Here is a 27616-nt window from a genome sequence, read left to right on the forward strand (position 1 = left end):
CTGTCAGTATCTGACAAAGAGCAACTCCGCTTCTCTCTGTCTTGTGGTTTTAGAGTGCTGGGGGGGGGGGGGTTTACACTTAAAAAGAATGAAAAGTGAGGTAGTGGAGAGACAGAAAAGAGAGAAATCTTGCACAACATAATCCTTTAAAAGGGAGGGGGGAAACTACGGATGTCACGAGGTTGTGCTGAAAAACGCACTTCCACTGTTAAAAGGAGCAGTAATGAAAGATCGATTCAGAAATAGACCGGGACGAACTGACTCCATTATGAAGGGGTGGGCAGCTGACATTTCCAAGAAGGAGGAAAGATGGCTAAAGCGATTAGCAAAAGGTATTCCAAGACACATTTCCTGCAAAGGAGGGGACTTCCTTTTCCTGCCTGCATGGCAACAGACCTGCTTTTTATCAGATCAAAACTGTTTATTTCCAATTGAGGGATGCCGACTCAACGAGGTTTTCTTTCCCGTCCAAAAAGACCTTTGGCTGAGATAATGAAACAGCCCTTTAAAAACTGAGCGGCATTCTGGTAAATTCAGTTGATATGTATCAACCCACACATTTGGGGAAACAGGATAAGGGGAGTTTAGCAACCTACTCTTAAATAACTCTGCAGTGTCTGGGAAAGGGTCTGTCTCCACATCTTCTCACAGCAGAACATTTCAGAGGAGCTATTCCATTCCTACCCTTTTATTTCCACTCCTGTCATGTCACTGGCAGCTTACGTAAATTGACTATTTGCCCTTTTTCTGCATTCTGTCAAAATTTGAATTTTTCGACATTTGAAAGCAACTTCAAAACGTGATTTGAAAACAACAACCACCTCAGACTCTCATACATTCCAATAAATATGCGCACGGTCTTTATTTTGTATCGGATATACTCAGTGCTTTTTTTCGGGAGGTGCAGGGGTGCACATAACGCAAACATTTTGCGAATCTAAGTTTGGCCTCATTCAGGGGCAGTATTTCAATATGAGTAGGAAAAGGACAGTACCTCTAAACATTTTTTAAGGGGGGGAAAGCACTGGATATACTGATTTAATACAAGTGGCACACAACAGAACATACTGGTCCAGTTATTGAGATAAATGTGCAGTCAAATGGTAAACCAGCAATCTGGAAAAAAACATGCTTGCTCCATCTTTCACGTGACAGCCCTTTAGATGTTTGAAGGTGGCTATCATATCTCCCCTCAGGCTCCTCTTATCCATAAACGGTTATCCATGCTAAACATACTCAATTTCCTTAACTGTTCCCCATAAAGCTTGGTTTCCAGACCCTTAATTGTCTTGGTTGTCCTCTGCACACTTTCAACATCCTGTCAACATCCTTTTTAAACTGTGTTACCCAGAACTGAACACAGCACTCCAGGTGTATTCTGATCAAGGCAAAATAGAGCAAAACTATCGCTTCCCTTGATCGGAACACTATATTTCTGTTGATGCAGCCTAGAATAGCACTAGCTAGTCGTCCAAGTCATTCATAAAGACGTTGAACAACGATGGCCCAGGACAGAATTGTGTCGCAACCCCACTTACCACCTTTTTCCAGCATGGCAAGGAACTATTAGTGAGCAGTCTTTGGGTTCAGTCAGTCAACCAGCTACAAACCTATGCTGGGTCTATTACTATCACTGCATCATTTTCTAAGTACTAACAGACAGACTGTTTAGGATCTATCCTGGTATCAACATCAAGCTGATAGATTGCTAGTTACATGGGTCTTCTCCCCCCCCCCCCCGTTTTGAAAATGGGGACAACATTTACCTGTCTCCAGTGTGCAGGGACCTCATCTTCACCTGTTCTATAATCTTTGAGAAGATTATAGACAGAGGCTCTGAGATTACATCCTAATAAAAGGTAAGTGTGCAAGACGTTAGGGTCACATATTAATGGTACAGTACGCATAGATTAAATTTGGCCAAAAAGTGTTCTTCCAAGTGCCCATCTTCAAAGAAAACCACTGGACACCATCCCATAATACTGGATGAGGGAACTGCAAACCAATTGTTGCAGTCGCAGTTATACATATAGTAGCTTTTTCAAAGCCCTTTCATATTGGAAATCTCCTTTGTCAGCTGTTTGTACAGCTGGAAATTGTGGGTGTTTGGTTTAGGTTTTTGAATTTTACTTGTGTTTTGTTGGCCTGTTTTATTTATTTGTGAACCACCCTGGGATCTTTACTGAGTAAGGGTGGCTTAGAAGTGCAGTCGATCAATTGACCAATCAGTCAAACAAACAAACAAACAAACAAACAAAAACAAACAGTGCTCTGTAAGAGTTGCTGCAGTGTGGCATTGACATTCATCCCATAGTGAAGAATGTTGGTCAGCTTTATATTTAGTCTCCAGAGTTGACTTATGCAAAAATTACGGAAGCTCTGAAAGCAGAATGGTCATGAGATGCGGCTGGTTGGTTCTAAGGTAAAGGTAAAGGGACGCCTGACCATTAGGTCCATTCGTGACCGACTCTGGGGTTGCGCTGCTCATCTCGCTTTATTGGCTGAGGGAGCCGGCGTACAGCTTCCGGGTCATGTGGCCAGCATGACTAAGCCGCTTCTGGCAAACCAGAGCAGCACATGGAAACGCCGTTTACCTTCCCGCCAGAGCGGTACCTATTTATCTACTTGCACTTTGACGTGCTTTCAAACTGCTAGGTTGGCAAAAGCAGGGACCGAGCAACGGGAGCTCACCCTGTCGTGGGGATTCGAACCACCAACTTTCTGATCAGCAAGTTCTAGGCTCTGTGGTTTAACCCACAGCGCCACTCGCATCCCTACTGGTCCTTTAAAAAGAATGGTGAGGATTGCCAAAATTCGCTTATCGATCCCATGTCCAGAGCAGATAAATGCCAGTGCCTGTGATACGGCTGATCAATAAGGAATGCCAGCTATGGATTGCAAAAATACAGGGCCACAGGGCTGAGGACAGAGCCAAGACAAAATCTGGAGGTACACTGTCAGAGCCAGAGTGGAACCTGATGCATTGTGGGTGAACAATCTGGACAGAGGCAACTCCAGATGGCGGTGCATTTTCTGAGGGTCCAAGCACACTCCAATTCTCAACTAACATGGGGTCTCTCTTCAAGGTTACTGCCTTGTCTGGTCCACAGATTAGGAGACTCAGTGATGGCAACTGGCCTAAGGCATCCACAAAGTTTCTAGCCAGGACTGTGGGTTTTGGTGGCTGGCTAGATCACTCTTCTGGTTGCCTGACAGAAATAGGGCATAATCCTTCTGCCCAGACCGGTGAAATAGAGACTGATCTGGTTGACAGCCCCCACTCCCACCCCCCGAATTAGTCAATTGCATTCTGAAAACGAAAACAGGAGGGAAAGGAACCGATCAGCTGGAGGAATGAAACGGGCAATAAGAATCACTTAGTTGTCAGAAATAGGAGATCGTGAAGAATAATTGCGCAGGACCCTACTGTGTTCTGGGGGGAGAGAGGGAGGGAGGGAGGGACTGTGTGTGTGTGTGTGTAGATCTGTGCTTTGCAATAGGAAATGCTTTATTAGCTGGGAGTGGTGGAGAAATGCCAAGCAGGAAGAGGCAGTAATAAGAAACATTTTTAACTTCTCCCACCTCCAGAGCTTGCCAAACCACTGCTTTCAGAGCGAGAGGGAAAGTGCAGAGGGGACTGTAGAAAAGAATCCTGGCTCCTGCTCCCCATTTAATCAACCCTGCTTTCGATACGCCGGCCTCCCTGGGATACGCTTTGCCAGAAAGGAACTTCAGACTAAATCAGGTGCACCTTTAAAGTTGGAAAATTCAGGAAGGTTCGTACGGTCATCGGAAAGGAGACCCATGATTCTGTATCAGGCCAGGCACCCGAGAATGGTGAGGAGCTGCCCAGGGTGATCTAAATACATGCATCCGCTGGTGTTTCTTTAAAAAAAACCACTTCAGACTTTGGTACCGAAGAAAACTTTTAGCCGAGGCCCGTTGAAAGCAGGAAGGCAACAGGATACAGGACGTGCCTAAGCTTCACTCTCTTCCCCCTACATAGACTTCTGGGTAAGTTGGATTCAATGTTTCTGACATTTTCATTTTTACTTGAGGGGGGATTTTTTTTTAAAGAAGCTGTCAAGCAAAACAGGAATTTCTAAGATCCGATCTTTAGGCACCAGGCCCCTCATAAAAGAATGGAGAAAAGATTGAAGTGTATCACTGCTGAAATCAAATTCCTTGCAGCATTTAGCATCTTCAGTTTTTTCTAGCCTGGCTCTCAGACAGGACAGACCAGCTCCCTTGAGCTCCTCCACAAAACCAACTGGCCATTGCTTGGACTCTTGTTGAGCTCAAAACGCCGCAAGGACGATGCTAGACAGCAGCACCAATTCACGGAGAAAAATCAAAACAGATGTTTCCAGGGGTGGGTTGAAATATTTCGTTTGTGGATCGTGGGAATCTGGGGGGGGGGGTGCCAGACCACTGGCAGTGAAAGCTGACCACAATAATAATTATGGGAGCCACCCCAGCCACTCTGGGTGGCTCCCAATAGAATATTAAAAACACAATAAAAGATCAAACATTAAAAACTTCCCTAAACAGATGTCTTCTAAAAGTCACATAGATGTTTATTTCCTTGACATATGATGTGAGGGTGTTCCACAGGGCGGGCACCACTACTGAGAAGGCCCTCTGCCTGGTTCCCTGTAAACTCACTTCTCACAGTGAAGGAACTTCCAGAAGGCCCTTGGAGCTGGACCCCAGGCTGAACGATGGGAGTGGAGATGCTCCTTCAGGTATAAGAGCAGCTCTAAGAGGATTTATGGCAGTGGTGGAGAATCTTGTGCCTTCCAGATGTGTTTAGACAACAACACACATCGGCTTGGACCATTGGCAATGCTAGCTGGGCCTCATGGCAGTAGAGAGTCCAACAACACGTAGAGGGTCACTGGCTCCCCACTCCTGTGTTGTAGTGATTTTGTCTCTGTCTGCATCTGAAATTGATAGGCATGTCCATTAGAAATCTATTTAGTGTGGCATTCTTGAACACAGTGAAAGGGCAACCTGACAAAGCACAGGATACAACTTTATTAATCCAGGTAGTATAGAGAAATTCTAATTTCCTAAATGAATGGTTCCTGAGGAAGCTACAGATTCCTGAAAAGTTTAAGTCAGCTACCACTGCAGATGTGAGTCGTTGCACAGAATTCAAAAGCGGAAGCCCTATTCAAAGGCTTCCACCTGCAAATGGGGCTATTCCCCCCCTCTCTTCCCCCATGCACCCCCCCTAAAATTGGCTGGGGACAGGAAAGGAGTCAGAAGAACCACCAGAACATTATGCAGGGAACGGAGAAGAGGATTGCTCCATCTGGCAATCCAACAATTGCCTTAGTGAGATGCTGAATTCGTCCCATGTTGCAGGAAAACGGAGCTGAAAGGAGGAGGTTGCAGGAGGATGGTAGTGGGTGGGGTAAGGGTTAAGCACTTCCCCCCCCCCCGCCCCATTTTTCCACTTCAAATCATATCCTCCCCCTTCTGCTTTTGCAGCTGTTTGGCAAAGGCTCATATCCATAGGGCCAGGTTTGCACCCCAGTGTCTGGTTCCAGCTAGGAACTGATGAATCTATCCATTTTGCTTTCTCTCAGTTTTCCTACCTTAAGTTCCGCTCTCTGCATCTCCACACCAGTCTGTGAATTTATTTAAGTTTGCGAAAATTTGTTAGCATCACGGTGCTGATTTGCCCTAATAGTCACACCTTTATGCAATTTTACCTAATACTGTACATATAACTTTTGCAAGCAAAAGCGAATCTCATTTTATTTCCGTTCATGACAACAGAAACTATGCCGTGATTTACGTCAGTTTCTATAATGCGAAACTGCGCATGCTCAGAGTATTTCTGCAAATCACATTTTCCTCGACCACTGGCCAGGCCGACTGGGGCTGATTAGAGTTGTAGTACAGCAACATCTGGAGAGACACAAGCATCTGGTCTAACACATCAGGAATGTAGACACCCTTGTAAAGTGTGGAATGGCGGGTGGGAATGTGAATTGTGTGCTTCACAACTAAAGTAATACACATGCCTATCTAAGGGAGCCCCTGTAAGGCCATTGGATCAGATCAGCTTATTTGTACCTAGCCATCGCAGCTTCTCAAAACAAAAGTTTAGCAGTGTAAAAGTAGCACGAGATGACATCAGGCCTATTGAAGGCTTTTCTATTCCCGCAGGCATTTTAACGAAATTCTGGTTTTATAGTTTTATCTGGTTTTTATCTTTTTGCACCCTGCTTAGAGTTGATTATAATTAAGTGGCATATAAATTATTCAGATAAGTAAATAAAACATCAATAAAACTCCGACCTGAGCAAAACTATTGCAGTAAGCCCACAATTTGCATGCATTTAACTTGTGCGCATTTAGCTTTACGTGTGTGGCAAAAATTTGTAAAACAATTAAAAAGAGGGCAGAAAGGGTACAGGGTTCCAGGAAAAATGGGGTTTGGCCATACGCAGTGCTATTTTTGCAGAAAAAGAGGTGCCAGAACTCACCATGAAACCCTTTCTTGTTCTCTAATAATGGCAATTGCGCCCATCTGAAAGGTTGGCAGAACTGAGTTCCAGAGAGTTCCTGCTGAAGAAAAAGCCCTGACTATACGCAGGTGGCGCTGTGGGTTAAACCACAGAGCCTAGGACTTGCCGATCAGAAGGTTGGCGGTTCGAATCCCCACAACAGGGTGAGCTCCAGTTGCTCTGTCCCTGCTCCTGCCAACCTAGCAGTTCGAAAGCACGACAAAGTGTAAGTAGATAAATACGTACCACTCTGGCAGGAAGGTAAACGGTGATTCCGTGCGCTGCTCTGGTTCTCCAGAAGTGGCTTAGTCATGCTGGCCACATCACCCGGAAGCTGTACGCCGGCTCCCTCGGCTAATAAAGCAAGATGAGCGCCACAACCCCAGAGTCGGTCACGACTGGACCTAATGGTCAGGGGTCCCTTTACCTTTACCTATACACGGTTTTGACTTTAGATGCAATCCCTGGAACATAACCCCTGTGTAAGTTGTTTCCTGTATATGCCATTAAATCTAAGGTCCAAACCTATGCAGTTGCAGCACCGCTTATCAACAAAATTGGCTCCCACTGACCCTGGGATCTCGACATTACTGATTGGCGATTCTCTCCCTCTTGCTGCCAGCCGGTTGACCCTCTCTGTAGGCTCCTCCTCCCTGTGCAAAGAAAATGTAAGCAGGAACTGAGGAACTCTGTGATGCAGGATGGCACTCACCCTTCTGCAAAAAAAATTAGGAGCAATCATTTTGCAGGAGACAGTGCTGGATATGAAGAATTGTACAGCTCTCTGCTCCGAATTAGTTTCATGATCCTTGTAAATTGTTGCTTGGACATCCGTCTTTAGGGTACTGCATATTATTTTAATTGTCTAAGCAAGGTGGTGCTGGGTCATCCAAGTTTCATTGCATAACTGAGATCAGTGCCTCGCCTGGCTGCTATTTATGAATATGACTCAAGATTAGTAGTGGGCAAAATCTGTTAATTTCGGTTTCTGTGACCTGCTCATTTTTAGTGCAATTGTCTCCTAATACACACACTTTGCTGTACAATTTCCCTCTAATATACACAAACCCATTTTGTGTAGTGCAATGCATTTTTGTGTGTAATTTCACTAATTTATGCATTTTTGTGTGCTATTTTCACTAATTTATGCATTTCTTGCACACTTTACCTCACGGTATGCTTTTTTGTACACACTAGGCTGGAGAAATGCATTGCAAGATTTGGAGAAGTGTGTATTTAAAGGAATGGCTATGTTTCAGACCATGTATTGTTTCAGGAAATAAGAATTTAGGTAGGCTTGTCTTGAAATGCAATCTGAATAAAACCAATAACATCCAACATCCAATGAAATTAGGGTCATCCTAGTCAATACTACTACTACTACTACTACTACTAATAATAATAATAATAATAATAATATATACCCCATCCATCTGACTGACCACTCTGGGCAGCTTCCGACATATAAAAACATAATAAAACATTAAACATTAAAAAAACTTCCCTATACAGGACTGCCTTTAGATGTCTTCTAAAGGTTGTATAGTTACTTATTGCCTTGGCTCAGGGTTGCAATAACTCCATACCATCCAACGTTTCTCAGATGAAAACATCCTAAGGAAAAGCGGGACATTCCAGATAAAATCAGAAACCGGGGCAGCTTCTGTAAATCCGGGACAACCTCTGGAAAAAAGGGACATTTGGAGGGTTTGTAGAATTGTAACTGCAAACACACATACACTCATCTCGCAACAGTGAACTATGAAAGTTTATTGTGCCGATTTCTGAGTTGTGTTGCTGTGCGCCCCAGACACAGGGAGTCTGATGTTGTTGAACTTGGATAAGCCACAATCAGTATAGTCAAAGGCAAGGGATGATGGAAGTTGCAGCCAACAGCATCTGAAACACAGCTTTCTGCAACTCAAAAGGGTAAAAAATATACAGTGGTACCTCGTTTTACGAACTTAATCCGTTCCGAGAGGTCCGTTCTTAAACCGAAACCGTTCTTAAACCGAGGCGTGCTTTGCCTAATGAGGCCTCCCGCCACTGGTGCCCTTCCACCATTTCGATTCCGTTTTTAGACCGAGGTAAAATTCACAAACCAGGACGCTTCTTCGAGTTTTACGGAGTTCGTAAACCGAATAGATCGTGAACAGCGCTGTTCTTAAACCGAGGTACCACTGTTCTTTTGAAATGTGTGGTGAGATTTTCATGCATTTTGGTGAGATTTTCATGCAATTTTAGGAAGCCGGCTGAAATGACAATACCTGTGAGGTAAACTCTAGGTGTCCTCTTAGGCCACCTACATTTTTAGGGCACTATTATACCACTTTAAACAGTTGTGGCTTCTTCCCCCCAAAGAACTCTGCGAGGTGTAGTTTTTTTGGGTGCTGAGAATGGTTAAAGGTAAAGGGATCCCTGACCATTAGGTCCAGTTGTGACCGACTCTGGGGTTGCGGCGCTCATCTCGCTTTATTGGCTGTGAGAGCCGGCGTACAGCTTCCGGGTCATGTGGCCAGCATGACTAAGCCGCTTCTGGCGAACTAGAGCAGCGCACGGAAACGCCGTTTACCTTCCCGCTGGAGTGGTACCTATTTATCTACTTGCACTTTGATGTGCTTTCGAACTGCTAGGTTGGCCGGAGCAGGGACTGAGCAACGGGAGCTCACCCTGTTGTGGGGATTCGAACCACCGACCTTCTGATCGGCAAGTCCTAGGCACTGTGGTTTAACCCACAGAGCCACTCGCGCCCCTGAGAATGGTTAGGAGGTCCCTATTTCCCTCCCAGAGCTGTGGCTGGTTTAATAATCAATCCCTTTTCACAGGAAACTCCGAGAGTTGTAGAGCTGTTAGCAGAAGAGGGGCCTTCCAAAAACTCTCAAGTACAACTCCCAGAATTGTTTGGGGGAAGCCATGACATGGCGGTTCCCTCACTGCGTGAAGCCAAGTTACAGGGAACCAGGCAGAGGGCCTTCTCGGTGGTGGCGCCCTCCCACCAGATGTCAAAGAGAACAACAACTACCAGACATCTGAAGGCAGCCCTTTTTAGGGAAGCTTTTAATGTTTGATGTATTACAGTATTTTAATATTTTTTTTGGAAGCCACCCAGAGTGGCTGGGGAAGCCCAGCCAGATGGGCGGGGTATAAATTATTGTTGTTGTTGTTGTTGTTGTTGTTGTTGTTTAAAGTGGCATTGTAGCACCTTAAAAGCATGGTATGGATGTGGCTTTAGATTGCGAATCTGTCACCCAGTTGTGTACTCTTCACTCCATCACAGGCACTCGGTTTTTAAAAATAGCTGGTCACTGCACGGAGGACTGCACCCGTGGGAAATTCTCCAGCCCCTAACCTTGAAACAAGGCCAAATATCATCCTTGAAGTCACACACCCTGGTGTTGTTGTTTTTTTTTAATTTAAAAAAGGAACCAAGTCATGAGTACTATTTTGGCATTAGAAAAGCAGAACCTACAAATGCGTTTGAGGTTTCCAGCCACAGAATCGTACTTGGCGTTTATAGAGGACTTTTCTTTTTATCATCTTCTCAGCAATCTTTACAAAGATCCTACAACGAGTATTATACTTGTGACATATTACAGATAGAGATGGAGGCAGAAGCAGCCAGCCCAGCAACACGGGGGCAGGTCGGGGGCCACATTGCTGACTTGGCTTGCCAACACCGCACACCACTTCCGTTAATTAAAAAATAATAATAATAATTTATTATTTATATCCCAGCCACTCTGGGCAGCTTCCAACAGAATATTAAAATACAATAATCTATTAAACATTAAAAGCTTCCCTAAACAGGGCTGACGTCAGATGTCTTCTAAAAGTCTGGTAGTTGTTTTTCTCTTTGACATCTGGTGGGAGGGCATTCCACAGGGCGGGTGCCACTACCGAGAAGGCCTTCTGCCTGGTTCCCTGTAACTTGGCTTCTCTCAGCAAGGGAACCACCAGAAGGAAATATACTCGGAGTTGAGTGTGAATTTCATGCTCTTTATTCAGCTCATAGTAGCAATGAATGAAACTTTCCCCAAAACGTCTAGCTATATACAGCATACACATTATTTACACAATGGGCCCCGTGTGATTGGCTAATTCCAGGCTGCTCCTATAGGCCAATCAGGTTGCGGATTCACCTTCTCCAGAAATCTGATTGGCCTCTCCTGCATGCCAATCAGGTCGCTGATTCACTTCCTGGAGCTGGATTGGGTGACTCCTGTGGACCAATCAGACTGCTGCATTCTGGATCCTATTGTTCTAGGATTCAGCTCAGTACATAACATGTAGTGTTCATTCTGATTTGTTTGTGGGGAGGTTATATGATGTTGTGTTGAGCACATGTCATCCCACACTTTTTAGTACATTTTCCCATCACTTTCCTTATAGCAAAATCTGTGTGTGCGTTTGGATATGTGCGGGGGTGGGGATTGATTGTTACACAAGAGTGCCAAGTCAACTTTCATTGTGCCGTCCGAATTATCCACTATGTGGCTGAATCCCAACAGCGACAAAGGTACAAAGAGGAGGTCTTGAGAGTGTGGAAATTGGGATCCGTTCCTGTAAGCAAGCTGGCAAGCAGGAAATGTGGGTTACGAGGAAACCTGCCAAATTCTGCCTGCGGTGGAGCAACTGTGCAATTGCTTCACCATGCGGCCGGCTCACAAGCCTCAAACCGCAATGACCGCTGCAGTTTTTCTGGTGTGTGGCTTCAGTGCACCCTGAAGGAGACCACATCAGCACATGCCAAATGTTAGCACCCGTTCCATTCCGCAGCAAAATCCTGCACTGGCAGCAAGTTCCGACTTGTATAATCAGTTCCACTTCCTGCTCAGCTTCATGTCATTTTAGGGGTTTTTAAATGTCAAAAACGATGACCGTACGATGAGCCCTGCTGAATTGGAACAAGGGTCATTCTAGTCCAACATCCTGCGTCCCGTGCAATGGCCAACCAGATATCTCTGGAAAGCTCACAGGCAGGGCATGAGGGCAATAATAGCCCTGTCCTGATTTTGTTCCCAACAACTGGCCTTCAGAGGCACACTGAATTGGGGGGTTTCATTTACCTGTCAGGGATACGGGTGCATAGCTGTCAAGCGTCCCTTATATGGCGGGAAAGTCACTTATCCCAGCGCCGTGTCCCGCTGCTGTCCCTTATTGATGATGTCCCTTAAATTTCCAGGGTTTCAAAGGAAGCAGCTCCTCTCATTCCCTGCCTGCCGGCCAGGGAGGAGGGAAGCTCCAACTGTGTTGCTTGGCTGCGTTGCTCACCCAATAAGGAGTCTTAGAACGACTGGGGGATGGAGCTTGCATGCCTTGTGCCGATCAAATCAGCCGTGTTGCCTGGGGACTCGCCTTTGCTCAGCGCTTCCCAGCGGAGAGGTGACAGTGGTTTTCCTTGAGGCTTGAGGTTTCGCTTGACTGCTGGCTGGGCTTTCTACCTTTGGCTCGGAGGGGATCAGAAGTTGAATATACCTGTCTTCGGAAAATCCCTTATTTTGGCTGCTGATGCCTTATTTTCGAGGCTGCTGGTCCCTTATTTTCAAATCTGTAAGTTGACAGCTATGCACGGGTGGCACTGTGGTCACACGGGTGACACGAGCCTAGGGCTTGCCAATCGGAAGGTCGGCAGTTCAAATCCCCGCGACAGGGTGAGCTCCTGTTGTTCGGTCCCAGCTCCTGCCCACCTAGCAGATCAAAAGGATGTCAAAGTGCAAGTAGATAAATAGGTACCACTCCAGCGGGAAGGTAAACAGCGTTTCCGTGTGCTGTTCTGGTTTGCCAGAAGCGGCGTGGTCATGCTGGCCACATGACCTGGAAGCTGTACGCCGGCTTCCTCGGCCAATAAACGAGATGGGCATGCAACCCTAGAGTCATCCGCGACTGGAGCTAACGGTCAGGGGTACCTTTACCTTTATTTACCTGTCATGACCAAGAAGAACCTTTGGTAGAGCTATACTCCATGCATTTGTCTAGTGACCAAAAATAGAGGTATTTGGTTTCCATTAGCATGCAATAGATGACTGGGATAATGAGATAGAGGTGATAGATAGATAGATGATAGATGATAGATAGATAGATAGATAGATAGATAGATAGATATAGATAGATAGATGATAGATAGATAGATATAGATAGATAGATAGATAGATAGATGATAGATAGATAGATGATAGATATAGATGAGAGATAGACCATTAAAGTGATGCTTTGGCAATCCATTCAAAAGCTCTTAAGTGCACACGCATACACTATTATTATATTTGCTGTCATAGCTACAGCATCCTTTATCCCCTCCTGCAAGAACCGCCCATGCCAGGGCACGGAAATCCCATTTCCTGACTGCTGGAGATTCTGCACAGTCCTCTTCCAGTGCATTAGCCCTGAAGAGGCCCTGGACCTTGTTCTGGCAGCTTGTGGCAAAAAGCATGCTTGTTAGTAGAACATGGGATGATTAAGCAGATGTAATGAAAAAATAAATACATTACAGTAAGTTATTTTAGTTGGCAAATCTGAAGATGCAGTAAACATTCGCCCTTGTGGCTATATAAATAGAAATATTTATTTATTTAATGTCATTAAATTTATATACTGCTTGATAAAAGGGGCGGGGGAGAGAGATATGCTGTATTCCTGTTATCCACTTGTACCAGATTGCTATTGCTCACCCTTCTGCCTCAGGGTGAATTTGCAGAAGTCAATACCTGATATTGACAGGTTCTGAGCATCACTTGATTTTACGCTAGGCGGCTCCCTGGCTGCACACAGATTGGTCCGGGAAAATTACCATATTTTTCGCTCTATAAGATGCACCAGACCACAAGACGCACCTGGTTTTTGGAGGAGGAAAACAAGAAAAAATATATTCTGAATCTCAGAAGCCAGAACAGCAAGAGGGATCGCTGCGCAGTGAAAGCAGCAATCGCTCTTGCTGTTCTGGCTTCTGGGATAGCTGCACAGCCTGCATTCGGCTCATAAGACGCACACACATTTCCCCTTACTTTTTAGGAGGGAAAAAGTGAGTCTTATAGAGCAAAAAATACAGTAACTTGAGACTGGATGAAGAGCTGGCACCAATTATTTGTGGACAGTACGCTACATAATGAGATATCTTTATTTTAACAATTATTCTTATTGATTTTTCAAGTTTTGATACATAATACGTAAGTGAGAACAAAACACATGAACTATATAGTAAGATACTGTAAGAATACAATGTGATTTCACCTTGTTTGGGACCAGAACTCATTCATTGGCTGCATCCACATAAAACGCTGGCCATAAATCATGGTCAGGGAACTTATTCTACACACAACCTACACACTGGGACGTGCAGGTCAGGCACTCCACACTTTACTCCTCCCTTTCTAGAGTGGGGAAACAAACTTAAGTGTGGCTGGCTGACTGCTACAAACCAGCACTCATTGGCTTATTTATCTCCAGATATAACACAAACGGAAGCCAAGGTTTGTTCCTGCTTCCCAGCTCACATGGCATGGTTGGAGGAATCAGATAGCAAGCGCTGGTTTGCACGTAATAGCAAGCCATCAGCTCCGTTATATGTTTCCCCACTCCAGAAAGGGTGGAGCAAAGTGAGGACTGCTCAAAGGACATACACAAGCACAGACAGACTGACTTCTCTAATGTTGGATTATTGCCAGTGTTACAGCCGAACTTGATGGTTGTCAGAATGTGCTGTGGCAATGCGTTTTTGTGGGCCCATGTGCAGAGCTGGAGAAGCAAGTCAGTTGTGTTTGCCTTTCAGTGAGAAACTACCCAATCTGTGCTTCTCGGATCAATATGCAAACCGAAACACAGCTATCATTCAAAAGCTGCATGTCTCCAAATTTCGCAGTGAAGTTCTCTAGCCAACCATTGAATTCAAAAATACATATATGGGGGGGGGGTGTAAAATGCACATATTAGTGAAAATAACATACAAAAATGCCTTTTACGGGAAGTTGCTTTCAAAAACCTGTGTATTAGTCAAAACTGCGTACAAATATGTGGTTATTCAGAGAAATGCACATTGAAATACCAACAATTTTTCACCAGCAATTTTTACCTTAAAAAAAAATCACAAACTGCTGCAGGAAAGTGAGAGAATTGAATTTATGATTGGAAAAATGTGAAACTTAAAGACTCCAAATGGACAGATTCTTCATCCCTATCCATATGTTATTTGCCACAAACTTTGTGGCGGTGAGTTGCCTCTGTAGCTTCCTTTGGCTTGACAGAGGGCAAAACAGTATGCACACAACTTTTCACCTTTCTCCTCCTCTGTACATGGGCTGTAAAAGAGATGCAGGTGGCGCTGTGGGTTAAACCACGGAGCCTAGGACTTGCTGATCAGAAGGTCGGCGGTTTGAATCCCCGCAACGGGGTGAGCTCCCGTTGCTCTGCCCCAGCTCCTGCCAACCTAGCAGTCTGAAAGCACGCTAGTGCAAGTAGATCAGGCATGTCCAAAGTCCATTTCAGGGGCCTAATCCGGCCTGCCAGTCGGTTTAATCCAGCCCCTGTGGCAGTTTATTTCCTGGGGTAAAAAACCTCCACAATTTCAACCCTAAAAAAAGGCTCAACAACTTTGGGGTAAAAAGGATTTGGTGGGCCCTTTGGTTGGTCTTCACAGCCCTTCACTTCATCAAATTTTGCTCTCTTTGAAAAAAGTTTGGACACCACTGAAGTAGATAAATAGGTACCACTGCGTCGGGAAGGTAAACGGCATTCCTGTGCGCTCTGGTTTCCATTATGGGGTAATGTTGTGCCAGAAGTGGTTTAGTCATGCCAGCTACATGACCCGGAAAGCTGTTGTGGACAAACACCGGCTCCCTTGGCCTGAAAACAAGATGAACGCCACAACCCTATAGTCGCCTTTGACTGGACTTAACTGTCCAGGGGTCCTTTACCTTTTTAAATGGGCTGCGATGGAGCCGATTTATAGAAATGCTCGATTTGACGATTCCCTGGTCTCATCCAAGAAGGATCTGGAGAGCAGTAGACACAAGAAGGCGCCTCTTTGGCGCATCCTCCAGAGACTTCGATGCAGACAGTGTCTATGAGAACTAGAGATCAGGCCAGTCGTGAAATGACGAGGTCACAAGGTTCCCTATTTCGGACAGAAAAATCTGGGATTCAGCAGCTGGAGCAAAGGCAATGCTGAAGTGTTGTAGCTGTCGGGCTGTCCAAGAGGATGAAAATGAGCAGAAATTGAGAACAGAGTGGGAGGAAAGATGATAGACAGAAAATGTCTCTATTGAGCATCCAGTCTGATTTGTCAGCGGGGCAGTTGTACGACAATGAGTATTTATCCTGATTTATGTTTACATACATTCCCATTAATCATTTGTTCCTCCCACACTTTCCAGGCCGCAAAAAGACCAATTCTCTTTTAAAGTGGATTTGTTGTGCTGGGGAAACAGATCCCTTTAATCCATAATTGCCTGTGCAAAGCTCTGGTATGCACCTGAATCTTGCAAAAAGAGTCACAGTCTGGAGGTACTCTTGAGCAATGGAGAAATGCATTCAAAGGTGTGGAATGAACTAATTGTTATGGAAGGCGTATAACTGTCCTGCTGCAAGAAGATCAAATGGATGCTCATGGTTGTATAACCAGTGCTATTTTTTAAAGAAAAAGAGGTGCCAGAACTCACCATGAATGCCTCCCTTGTCCTCTTATAACATACCCTCCAACATTTCTCTTATGAAAATATGGATGGCCTAAGGCAGGCATGAGGGACGCGGGTGGTGCTGTGGGTTAAACCACAGAACCTAGGACTTGCTGATCAGAAGGTCGGCAGTTCGAATCCCCCCGACGGGTGAGCTCCCGTTGCTCGGTCCCTGCTCCTGCCAACCTAGCAGTTCAAAAGCACGTCAAAGTGCAAGTAGATAAATAGGTATCAGTCCGGCGGGAAGGTAAATGGAGTTTCTGTGCGCTGCTCTGGTTCGCCAGAAGTGGCTTAGTCATGCTGGCCACATGACCCGGAAGCTGTACCAATAAAGCGAGATGAGTGCCGTAACCCCAGAGTCGGTCACAACTGGACCTAATGATCAGGGGTCCCTTTACCTTTAAGGCAGGCATGAGCAAAGTCCATTTCCGGGGTCTAATTTGGCCCGCTGGTTGGTTTAATCCAGCCCCTGTGACAGTTTATTTCCTGGGGTAAAATCCATTAAATATCCACAACTTCAACCCTAAAAGAATGTCAGCAACCTCAGTCCTAAAAAAAAGCTCAACAACTTTGTGGTTAAATCCCCCAAAACTCAACAACTTCAATCCTAAAAATAGATCAACAACTTTGGTCGACCCTCATGCATGTTCACTTCATCAAATCTGGCCCTATTTGAAAAAAGTTTGGACACCCCTGGCCTAAGGAAAAGCGGGACATTCTGGGATCAAATCAGAAACCAGGGCTGCTTTTGTAAATCTGGGACTGTCCCTGGAAGGTCTGTTATAATGGCAATGGTGCCCACCTGAGAGGTGCCGGAACTGTGTTCCTGCAAGTTCTGGCTGAAAACAGCCCTGTGTATAACCTCCATTCAAACAAACCACAACACCGCATGCGGAATTGGACAAACTAACAGGAAGGATCCAAAACCAGCGAGACCAGAAGTTTACAGAAGACTGGAGTAAATTTACGGACTATCTGAAAAGTATTTGTGATGATCAGATGGCGTTCGTGGGTTTGCAAGAAGTTCTGTGAGGAGTAATATTAGAAATATTGTAAAAATGGAAAAAGAGAGATGATATGTTAAAAGATTTAATGGCAATATTAAGTTAAGAAAGGCATAAGAAGTGATTAAGACGGAGGATTATCAGAGGTGCTGATGGAAGTCCAAATAAGAATGTATCTGTGATAAACTGTGAGGTATGTTTTATAATTTTGTAAGCTAAAAACCGATAAAATATAAAAAAAACAAGCCACAACAAATGCTCAATCTAACCTCTGTATATGCTTTGGACAAGGTGCATGCTCAGTAAACAGGTTGTCTGGAGGAGCCCAAAGACTAAACTGAGGGGGGGGCATTGTGCCAGAAAAGAGAGGGGAGGACCAGTTCTCGATACAGACTTCTGATTTGCAAGGAGCCAACATTCCCTCTGCACAGGATCTTGATCTTAGTCTTCCTTTCTGATATCACTATTTACAGGCCAATGTTCTCTGAGCTTTAGCCTCAACTTCCCCTCCACCGGCAAAAACAAAGCAAGCTGTTTCTGGGGGAGTTGCTATTCTTCCAAGGCTGGAGCCATGCAGCATATGCCTTTCTCTGATAGATCTTTGCAGACTGATGGAACTCCTTCCACCCCCAAACATCAAGGACAGAATCTAAACAATCTTGATTCCTGTCCCGGCTGCAACGCCCAGGCTACACACTGGAATTCTTGAATAGCAGGAAGCTGAGTGGTGACTTGTTTATGCTAGGAATTTGTGGGCGACGCAGGACCAGAACAGTCTCAGACTCTCAGGACCCAAATTTTGCCTGTATTGACGAAGGGGAAGCTTGCAGGAATTGGAAGGGGCATGGGTGAGGTCAAGACTCCCATGGGTTTAGCTTGGCAAGAGTTTCTGTTTCACAAGGAAATGTACAAACAAGCAATCCAAAAAAACAAAACAGAAAAGCCCACCCAACCTCCTTCCCACTCCTGTCTCTTCAGTGGAGCAGCTGGAACATTTCTGGATTCCTGCAAAGAGTATTTTTATGTTAGTGATAAGCCTGCGACAAAACCCCTGAGTCCCTGAAATCAACAGCTGGCCTCAGCTCATGGAGACACAGAAGGGACAGATTGGAGCACAGCCAGGCAGCGTAGCACGAAAAAGAATCCAATCGCACAACAGTGCAGGATGAACTCAGCATCCTTGGAGGCCAGATCTTTCCAAGAAACAAAATTAGAAACTCTTCTCTCCTTGAAAAACAACAAAAGTGAAAACCAGTACAGTGGTACCTGGAGTCAAACGGAATCCGTTCCGGAAGTCCATTCAACTTCCCAAACCAAGGTGCAGCTTCCGATTGGCTACAGGAAGCTCCTGCAGCCAATCAGAAGCCGTGGCAGCCCGGTCGGACATTCGGGTTCCAAAGAACGTTCGCAAACCTGAACACCGGTTCGCGGCATTTGGGAGCCAAAACGTTCGACTTGCAAGGTGTTTGGGATCCAAGGTACGACTGTATACCCACAATTGCTGCTCAGAACATGTGGTGGGCAGGTTTTCTAAGTTCGCACAGCATCATCTCCAGATAGGGTTTTATCATGAAGTGTCAGTGAATAGAAGACAGTGGCTGCTCAAAAGCCTGCCTTCTCTTTGCAGACCCACCTGCAGAATAGCTCCCTGACCAACACCTTTGTGCTAAACCTGAACAGCGAGAAGTGCTGTTCTCATTTGGACAAGACATCCTGTTCTCTGAAGGGTGCCTTCTTGCCTCTGATAGTGACCTGATTCTGCTGGTTAACTATGCTGGCATCCTCTTGTCCGCCACAGCACTGCAGCCTGCCTTCAGCCAACCTGCCCAAGATGGAACCCAGTCTTCCTTTTTCCTTCTTCCCAGAACACTCACTAAAAACTCTCTTTTCCTGTCACCTCACACCCAGTTACCCTGGCAACCTTCCAAACTCCCAGTCTTTGTTCACACCTCAGGGCGAGGGGGAAGGAGAGTTCTACTGCATTGCTAGTGTGGCTCTTAAAGGCCCTGTATTGTTTTCTTAATGGTCCTGGCTTGGCCAGGTCATTTTGCATAGGCTTGCTCAGGAATTCCTCTGCACCTTGTCTTTCTCCTTTCATATCCCAAATAATCAAAATCCTACCATTTATTAATTTCTAGGATTTAAGGGGTACCACCCCCAAATCTATAAGTATGCGGTCGTACCTTGGAAGTCAAACAGAATACGTTCCGGAAGTCCATTTGACTTCCAAAACGTTTGGAAACCAAAGCGCAGCTTCTGATTGGCTGCAGGGAGCTCCTGCAGCCAACTGGAAGCTGCGGAAGCCCCATCAGACGTTTGGCTACCAAAAATAGTTCGCAAACCGGAACAGTCATTTCTGGGTTTGCGGCGTTCGGGAGCCAAAACGTTCAACTTGCAAGGCGTTTGGGATCCAAGGTACAACTGTATAACACTGTGGTCAGTGTTCCTCATCAGTTCAACAACACTCAACTTCACACACCAGGTCCTGAGAGATTAAGACTGTGGTCACCTCCTCTCCGTTCAGTTCCATGCCCCAGATGTTCTAGGGCAGGCTCTTCTTGAATACATTTTAAAAATAGGTAAATGTATAAATCTCCATGTAGCATATCTTTGGTGAGACAAATGCTGTTATCCTGTGTGTCTGAAATGTTCTTCCAGGATCCCCTTCCTTAACTCATTCTGCCCTTTTTGTAGAGACAATGCGGCAAAGAGCTATCGCTGGCCTTTTCGTGGCCATCATGAGCCTGCCAAGAAACATTGAGGCGGCCGGAGGAAAAGGTGAGTGGGAGACAGTTGTGTCAGGCAGAGTGTGGAGAGGCGGAGACTTTAGCACCGAGCCCCCTTGCCAAAACAGCTGTTTGCCAAAGAGGCTGCTGTTCCTTAGAGACACTTAGCTTCAGGATGGGGCCCCACTGAGGCAGTGAGCCGTTAGCCTGAGTAGCTAAGGATACTCCCCAAATCAGCATATTTTATAGATCCTGTCCTTATTTTCAACAGAGATATGTTGTAGAGTATGTAGTAGATGGTCTTGCAGTCTCACCTGGGGGAAAACTGATCACACCTAGACTTTCTAAGTTTTAGCAAGGGTGCTCTATCAAGTGCTTAGTCCTACTGTATGTACCACTTTGATTGTTCCTGCCTCCAGGACCTTTTAAACAGAATACTGAGCATATCGTGGCTGTAGTGTTCTTTGGTTGGGCTAGGAATATGAACAGTGGCGTAAGAAGGGGGCGCAGGGGAGGCGACACGCCCCAGGTGCCATCCCGGGGGGGGACAAAATCCCCCCTGAGCAAATCGTGCCACCGCACTGCAATCGGCCCCCCGCCAGGAGGATCGCACCGCCTCACCGCGATCAGACCTCCCCCCTGGAGGATAGCGCCGCTGTGTCAGTCCAACAAGGCCCAGGCAGGAAACCAGGCTAGGTCAGGCACAGGGTAACAGGCAGGTTCCAGCAATGTTGAACGTGGGGCAGGGTCTGGCAGCCTTTTATCTCCGATGTGGTAACGGCCGGTCCTGATCCCCCAGGGACTCAGCTCCCTGTCTCACCCCAAAGGCGAGCACTCCTCCTGTGAGTACTCAGGCCTCTCCTTCTTTCAGACCTGAGTCTCTGCAGCTCAGGAGATGTCGGTGGGTTACTAGACCCAGGAGCCACCTCAGCCTCCCCTGACCCAACTGGTAGTGGAACAGCTATAAGTGATTGCCCAGCTGAAGGCAATGAGGTAATCCCCACATCTGGAGCCAGGGCAGGCTCAGGCCCCTGACTCGGCTCAGCTGATGCTTGTTGCAGGGGAATTTTTACTAATGTGTATGCATTTTATGCACACTTTCCCTGAATTTTTACGGTTTTGTACATGTAATTTGGCTGGGGAACTGCATCCCCAAATTCAGAGACGTGTAGATTTCAAAGGCTAGCTGTGATTCGGTTTGCACATCTTGTTTTGGAAAATACAAATCAGGTAGGTTTGTGGCAAAATCTGAACCACGTTTCTCCATCATCCTTACTGGGCAGGGAAGAATCAAGGCTCAAACATCAGAGGGAAACGCTGTCCTTCTTTTGTCTTCCTGCAGATCTGGTGAACTGTGTGTGTGAACATCCAAACTGTCTCAATAGCACTTGTACAGGGAAGCTGTGTTTTGTGAGCAAGCATCTGACCGAGGGGGTAATGATCCACAAGAAAGGATGCCTTCAATCCATGTCTGAGTTCTGCAGAGGCTCCCACACGACAAATACTGCCATAATATGTTGCTCAACCGACATGTGTAATTTGAATCGCACCATCCAGTTACCAGGTACAGCTATGCTTTCTCTTGTAGGGACCTAGCCTCGAGGATTATTACATAGCTGTTAACCATCCCTTATTTGGCGGGAAAGTCCCTTATCCCAGCACTGTGTCCCACTGCTGTCCCCAATTGATGATGTCCCTTAAATTTCCCGGGTTTCAAAGGAAGCAGCTCCTCTCCCTCCTCCCTGGCCGTCAGGGAGGAGGGAGGCTCCAACTGTGTTGCTTGGCTGCGTTGCTCACCCAATAAGGAGTCTAAGAACGACTGGGGGGGTGGAGCTTGCATGCCTTGTGCCAATCAAATCGGCCGCGTTGCCTGGGGACTCGCCTTTGCTCAGCGCTTCCCAGCAGAGAGGTGACAGTGGTTTTCCTTGAGGCTTGAGGCTTCGCTTGACTGCTGGCTGGGCTTTCTGCCTTTGGCTCGGAGGGGCTCAGAAGTTGAACGTACTTGTGCTTGGAAAATCCCTCATTTTGGCTGCTGATCCCTTATTTTCGAGGCTGCTGGTCCCTTATTTTCAAATCTGTAAGTTGACAGCTATGGATTATTATTAGCTCCCATAGGTAGGAGATCCCACAGGTAGTAGCTGGATTGCCATTTGATTGGAGTGAATGTCTGTCGCCCATTGAAGGTGGGGAGCAGGAAAAAAACTTAAACACATAGCAGAGTTTCCAAAAAATAGACAAAGAGGTAATTGTACTTCATTCAGCAGAACTTTACTAATACTGAAGGTAAATGAGCATAATGGTCACAAATCCAGTACATTCAGGATTGGCACGGTCCATAAAAATCCAGTTGCAGCAATAAATTGATAATAAGATTTAACCTTAACACTAAGCATACAGAACAGAACACCAGAACAAAGAGGTAGAAAGTGAATGAGACCCATGCTTCTCCTGGTCTTACTATTATAGTCAGTACGACCTTGACAGAAACATAACAGAACCAATTTAAACCATCTGTCTACAGATTCCCAGAGAAATAACCCATCAGAAACCTTCTTCCTGTTTCTCTCACATAGAAATAAACCTTCTAGAACAGTCCTGAACTAATCAGAATAGGAAAGATCTCTACATATCAGATCAATACTTTCTCTACTAAAATGTAAGGAAGGGGACAGTACATTTTACCACATGTGGTGGGATTACAAGATTAATTTTTCTTTTTTTAAAAAAGGGAAATTATATACAGGGTGAGTCCTTTAAAAGATGCCCCATGGAACATGTGTACACTGTATCCATGGGGCCTCTTTTAAAGGACTCACCCTGTACAATGATTTTTTTAAAAAAATGTTTAAAATAACATTTGTTAAAAAACCGGAAACTTTTTTGTTAGCTGTTTTAGGACAAGAATTGCCGAAAGAAAAATGGACATTATTTATGTATGCTACAACAGCAGCAAGAATTTTAATGGCACAAAACTAGAAGGGACGCGGGTGGCGCTGTGGGTTAAACCACAGAGCCTAGGGCTTGCCAATCAGAAGGTCGGCGGTTTGAATCCCCACGACGGCGTGAGCTCCCGTTGCTCGGTCCCTGCTCCTGCCAACCTAGCAATTCAGAAGCATGAAGTGCAAGTAGATAAATAGGTACCGCTCCAGCAGGAAGGTAAACGGCGTTTTCATGCGCTGCTCTGGTTCGCCAGAAGCGGTATAGTCATGCTGGCCACATGACCCGGAAACTGTACGCCATCTCCCTCAGCCAATAAAGGAGATGAGCGCCGCAACCCCAGATTCAGTCACGACTGGACCTAATGGTCAGGGGTCCCTTTACCTTTACCTTTAGAAGACCAGAGAAGTACCATCAAAAGAACAAGGGCAAGAAACGTTGATGAACTATGCAGAGTTAGCAAAGTTAACGGACAAACTGCGTGAAAAGGACAATAGTGATTTTGAAAAAGAATGGGAACCCTTTACAATATATTTGCAGAAACAACAACAAAAATGGACTCATTGGCAAGATTTAAATAAACATTTACCATTTTATTCATAGAGAACAAGAAGTATAACAATATGATAACACAGTATTATATACAAACAGCAGAATGTATCGTTTGATGTAATAAACCAGAAATGGAAGCTGAGGGAAGTCAACAGGGGGGGGGGGGGAATTGGAAAATGAATATTTTGTAGTGATATTGGATATTTGTTATGAGAAAAGAAAATCAGTTTTAAAAATTATTTTAAAATAATACTTTCTGTACTAAGAAATGAAAAGTGACAATGCCAAGGGGGCTCCTCACCATTAGAGAAGCGATAATAATCGAGTTAATTTCCTTTCTTTCCAACCAGGTGAAGAAGATCCGCCTGAAGAAGAGAGTCCTTCTCTTAAGAATCTTCTCCTGATGACCCTGGTTCCCCTCTTCGCTTTTCTGGTTCTCGCTGCATTGGTGGGGCTGTCTGTATGGAAGGTGTTCCAGAGCCGGCAGAGACGGATACGGTTGAGGTCCGATGATCTGGAGGACATGGATTTCATACTAAAGGCATCCACACTTGGTGACAGTACCTTAAAAGTAAGTGTTATGTACTGAAGTTCTCACCCTGGGCCAGCAGGGGGATACTGTAGAAAGTTATGCAAATAAGGGATCAAAAGTGACGTTCAGTGATTGGATAGTTTTAGAAAATTGTTACAGTTACATTGTACTGGAGCTCTATATAAGCAGGCTGGCTGAACCCTTCAGTTCAGTTCTGTTCTGGCCTGTGAATAAACAAGAGCTGTTTGAAGAATCGCTGTGTCGTCTGATATGTTCACCCATAACTTAACAGTACGTACACTCATACCTCGGGTTACAGCCGCTTCAGGTTGCGTTTTTTCAGGTTACGGACATGTCAAAACCCGAAAGTACCAGAACGGGTTACTTCCGGGTTTCGGCGGTCGCGCATGCGCAGAAGCGCTAAATCGCTCTTTGTGCATGCACCGAATTGCAATCCGCGCGTGCACAGACGCCGCTGCGGGTTGCGAACATGCCTCCCGCACAGATCACGTTCGCAACCTGAGCTACTACAGTGGTACCTCGGGTTAATAACTTAATTTGTTCTGGAGGTCCATTCTTAACCTGAAACTGTTCTTAACCTGAAGCACCACTTTAGCTAATGGGGCCTCCCGCTGCCTCCGTGCCACCGTGCGATTTCTGTTCTCATCCTGAAGCAAAGGTCTTAACCCAAGGTACTATTTCTGGGTTAGCGGAGTCTGTAACCTGAAGCATCTGTAACCTGAAGCGTCTGTAACCCGAGGTACCACTGTAATAGCACCTCTGTCCCACCCAGCATTGGACTGCAAGCTCACCTGAAGTCCCTTGAGCTTCTGTGATCTCCCAGAATCTCGCTTCACTGCTGGTGGTGGGCTGGTGAAAGGATTTGGTTTGAGCTTCCTAGTTGCGCTTCAAGCCAGGATCGGTGCCAGCAGCACCCAGAATCCTTAGGGAAGAATCCTTGGAGCCCAAACTTTCCAGCAGGTCCTCTCACTGATGGACCCTCCTTTAAAAATAAATGTCTGGTGCTCTGATCTCTGCCGGGTATAGCTGGGAACAGCCGCTGTTTAAGATTCCCACAATGACCCTGGAATTGATTCACCCCAGGGCATTGTGGGAAAGTTAAATGGCAGGTAGACCACCTGCTCAGAGTGCTGGCAGTCCATTGCTGCATGGGCCTGTGACTTTTCCCCTCATCCTGTGTTTTCTGTGGTAATTTAGTTCCCATTTAGCAGAGTTTTGCAGAAGACAGCCCTGGGTCCCACTCAGGAAGGCAATTAAAGGCATAACAAATAGAGACACCTTCCAAGAAATGTGGACCCCTTTCTTTAACCAAAATCAAGACCTTCTTATACCAACCGCTCAATGTTCTCAGTGAATGGGTTACATAAAGTAATGTTTGTTGAATGTGAAGTCTATATCTGGAGACAATCAAACATCATTAAATTTACTGCTGGACGTTTAATAGTTATTGCATTTGTTTAAAAATCAATTTAAAAAAATCAATTAAATTAAAAATTGTTTTTAAAAAAGGCAGCCCTCGGTCGGTCGTTTGACACTTTAATTCTCTCTTTCCCACCTATAAAAACTATGCAAGACACTCTCTTTTTAAATTTAAATAACATATGACTTGATGTACTTGCACTGGCAGATTAAATACAGTGGTACCTCGGGTTAAGTACTTAATTTGTTCCGGAGGTTCGTTCTTAACCTGAAACTGTTCTTAACCTGAAGCACCACTTTAGCTAATGGGCCTCCTGCTGCTGCCGCACCGCCGGAGCATGATTTCTGTTCTCATCCTGAAGCAAAGTTCTTAACCTGAAGCATTATTTCTGAGTTAGCGGAGTCTGTAACCTGAAGCGTATGTAACCTGAAGCGTATGTAACCTGAGGTACCACTGTATACAATTCAGATAGGTGATACTTAAGTTGCTAAAATATCTTACGTAGATTTGCATCTAAGGCTAACTAACATTCACACACCGAATGGTACTCTGGCTCTGAGACAGGCAGCCACAAACCTGCTGCTCTAACTGTTAGGACTGTTCAACTAACTGCCATAACTATACCAACGGCCACAACTGCCACAGAGTGTATGACGTCACAGAGTTCTACAGCGCCGGTTTTTTAAATCGGAGTTCTAGAGTAGAGCTTGTTTGGGACGAGAAAGGCAGATATTGAAAGCATTGAAATGATTCTCATTATTCTAATTCTGATTATTTGATTCTTTATGCAATTTCATAAAGAGCCATAGATCTCAGGGTGGTTCTGTGACAAAGTGCAATGAATACGGCTTGGTAGATCCTTGTTAGCTGTTGCCATTTTCCTGAAGTGTGTCTCGCTTGCCGTTCCTCTGTGTGTCACTGCTTTTTTCAAATTGCATTTAGAACCTGCTGAACGATGACTGCACCACTGGGAGCGGCTCAGGGCTCCCCTTCCTCGTCCAAAGAACCGTGGCTCGACAGATCAGCCTGGTCGAATGTGTTGGTAAGCAGCAAGAAACCCGGTGTGCAAATTGTCACCAACCGAGAACTTCCTAACGCGTGTGAAAACAAAATCATATTTTCCAGCTCTCTCCTAAACTCTGGGCTCTCGAGCCATTCCTTAGCTCAGCATTGTGTGGAATTGCCATCACAAATAGCAAGCCCAAGAAAGGTGATGTTGTTCACACAGATTGTGCATTCAGTCCTGTTTAGGGGAGTTTTTAAAGTTTGATGTTTTGTCGCTTTCTAATTATTATTATTATTCTGTTGGGAGCCACACAGAGTGGCTGGGGAAACCCAGCCCGATGGGCAGGGTAAAAATAATTTATTATTATTATTATTATTATTATTATTATTATTATTATTATTTTCAATTTCTGTGACAAAACACACCTCTGAATCAAACACCAGTTTGGCTTCAAATGCTTACCTTAAAGGTGAACTTAATTTGTTCATGTGTTCAAGGATGTTTGTTTTTTTAAGCAAACATTTTGAAAACAGTTCAAAAAACTATTCCAGGGACTGCAGGGAAGAGACAGAAGTTGCTGTCATGAGAGTTGGGCTTCTACACTTTTTACAGTGACTGAACTGGTACCTTCAGAACTGCTTTATCCATCACTCATCACCTCTATTTTAGGGGAATGGACTGTCCAGATTGTTTAACACAAGCAAAGGTTGCCAGTTTTGCAGATCACCATAAACCAGGTCAGCTAGGGAGATCACCATTATTACCCTTTATGCAGGTGGCGCTGTGGGTTAAACCACAGAGCTTAGGACTTGCCAATCAGAAGGTCGGCGGTTCGAATCCCCGCGACGGAATGAGCTACCGTTGCTCGGTCTCTGCTCCTGCCAACCTAGCAGTTCGAAAGCCCGTCAAAGTGCAAGTAGATAAATAGGTACCGCTCCGGTGGGAAGGTAAACGGCATTGCCGTGCGCTGCTCTGGTTCGCCAGAAGCGGCTTAGTCATGCTGGCCACATGACCCGGAAGCTGTACGCCAGCTCCCTCAGCCAATAAAGCGAGATGAGCGCCGCAACCCCAGAGTCAGCCACAACTGGACCTAATGGTCAAGGGTCCCTTTACCTTTACCTTTACCTTTACCCCATGTTTGCCTCATGCTTAGGACTCATCTGCTTTCTGCTATCTCTAGTAAGATGCAGGAAGAGGTTGACCCTGGGTGCAGGGGCAGAGGACGGGGGGGC

General features: G+C 45.4%; 1 protein-coding gene across 1 annotated transcript in view; it reads left to right on the forward strand.

Annotated features, from left to right (window-relative positions):
* Window positions 1-3491: 3491 nt before the first annotated feature.
* The window catches only part of ACVRL1 (activin A receptor like type 1), a 46921-nt gene continuing 22796 nt past the window's right edge, over window positions 3492-27616 (forward strand). The window contains exons 1-5 of the mRNA XM_083728919.1: window positions 3492-4014; window positions 19885-19968; window positions 21259-21480; window positions 23756-23976; window positions 26321-26420. Of these exons, the coding sequence (XP_083585045.1) occupies window positions 19890-19968; window positions 21259-21480; window positions 23756-23976; window positions 26321-26420 (622 nt within the window). The 5' untranslated portion in view covers window positions 3492-4014; window positions 19885-19889. The remainder of the gene's footprint in view (window positions 4015-19884; window positions 19969-21258; window positions 21481-23755; window positions 23977-26320; window positions 26421-27616) is intronic.

Source organism: Podarcis gaigeae (assembly GCF_964106915.1).
Source record: "Podarcis gaigeae genome assembly, chromosome: 2".
Taxonomy (NCBI): domain Eukaryota; kingdom Metazoa; phylum Chordata; class Lepidosauria; order Squamata; family Lacertidae; genus Podarcis; species Podarcis gaigeae.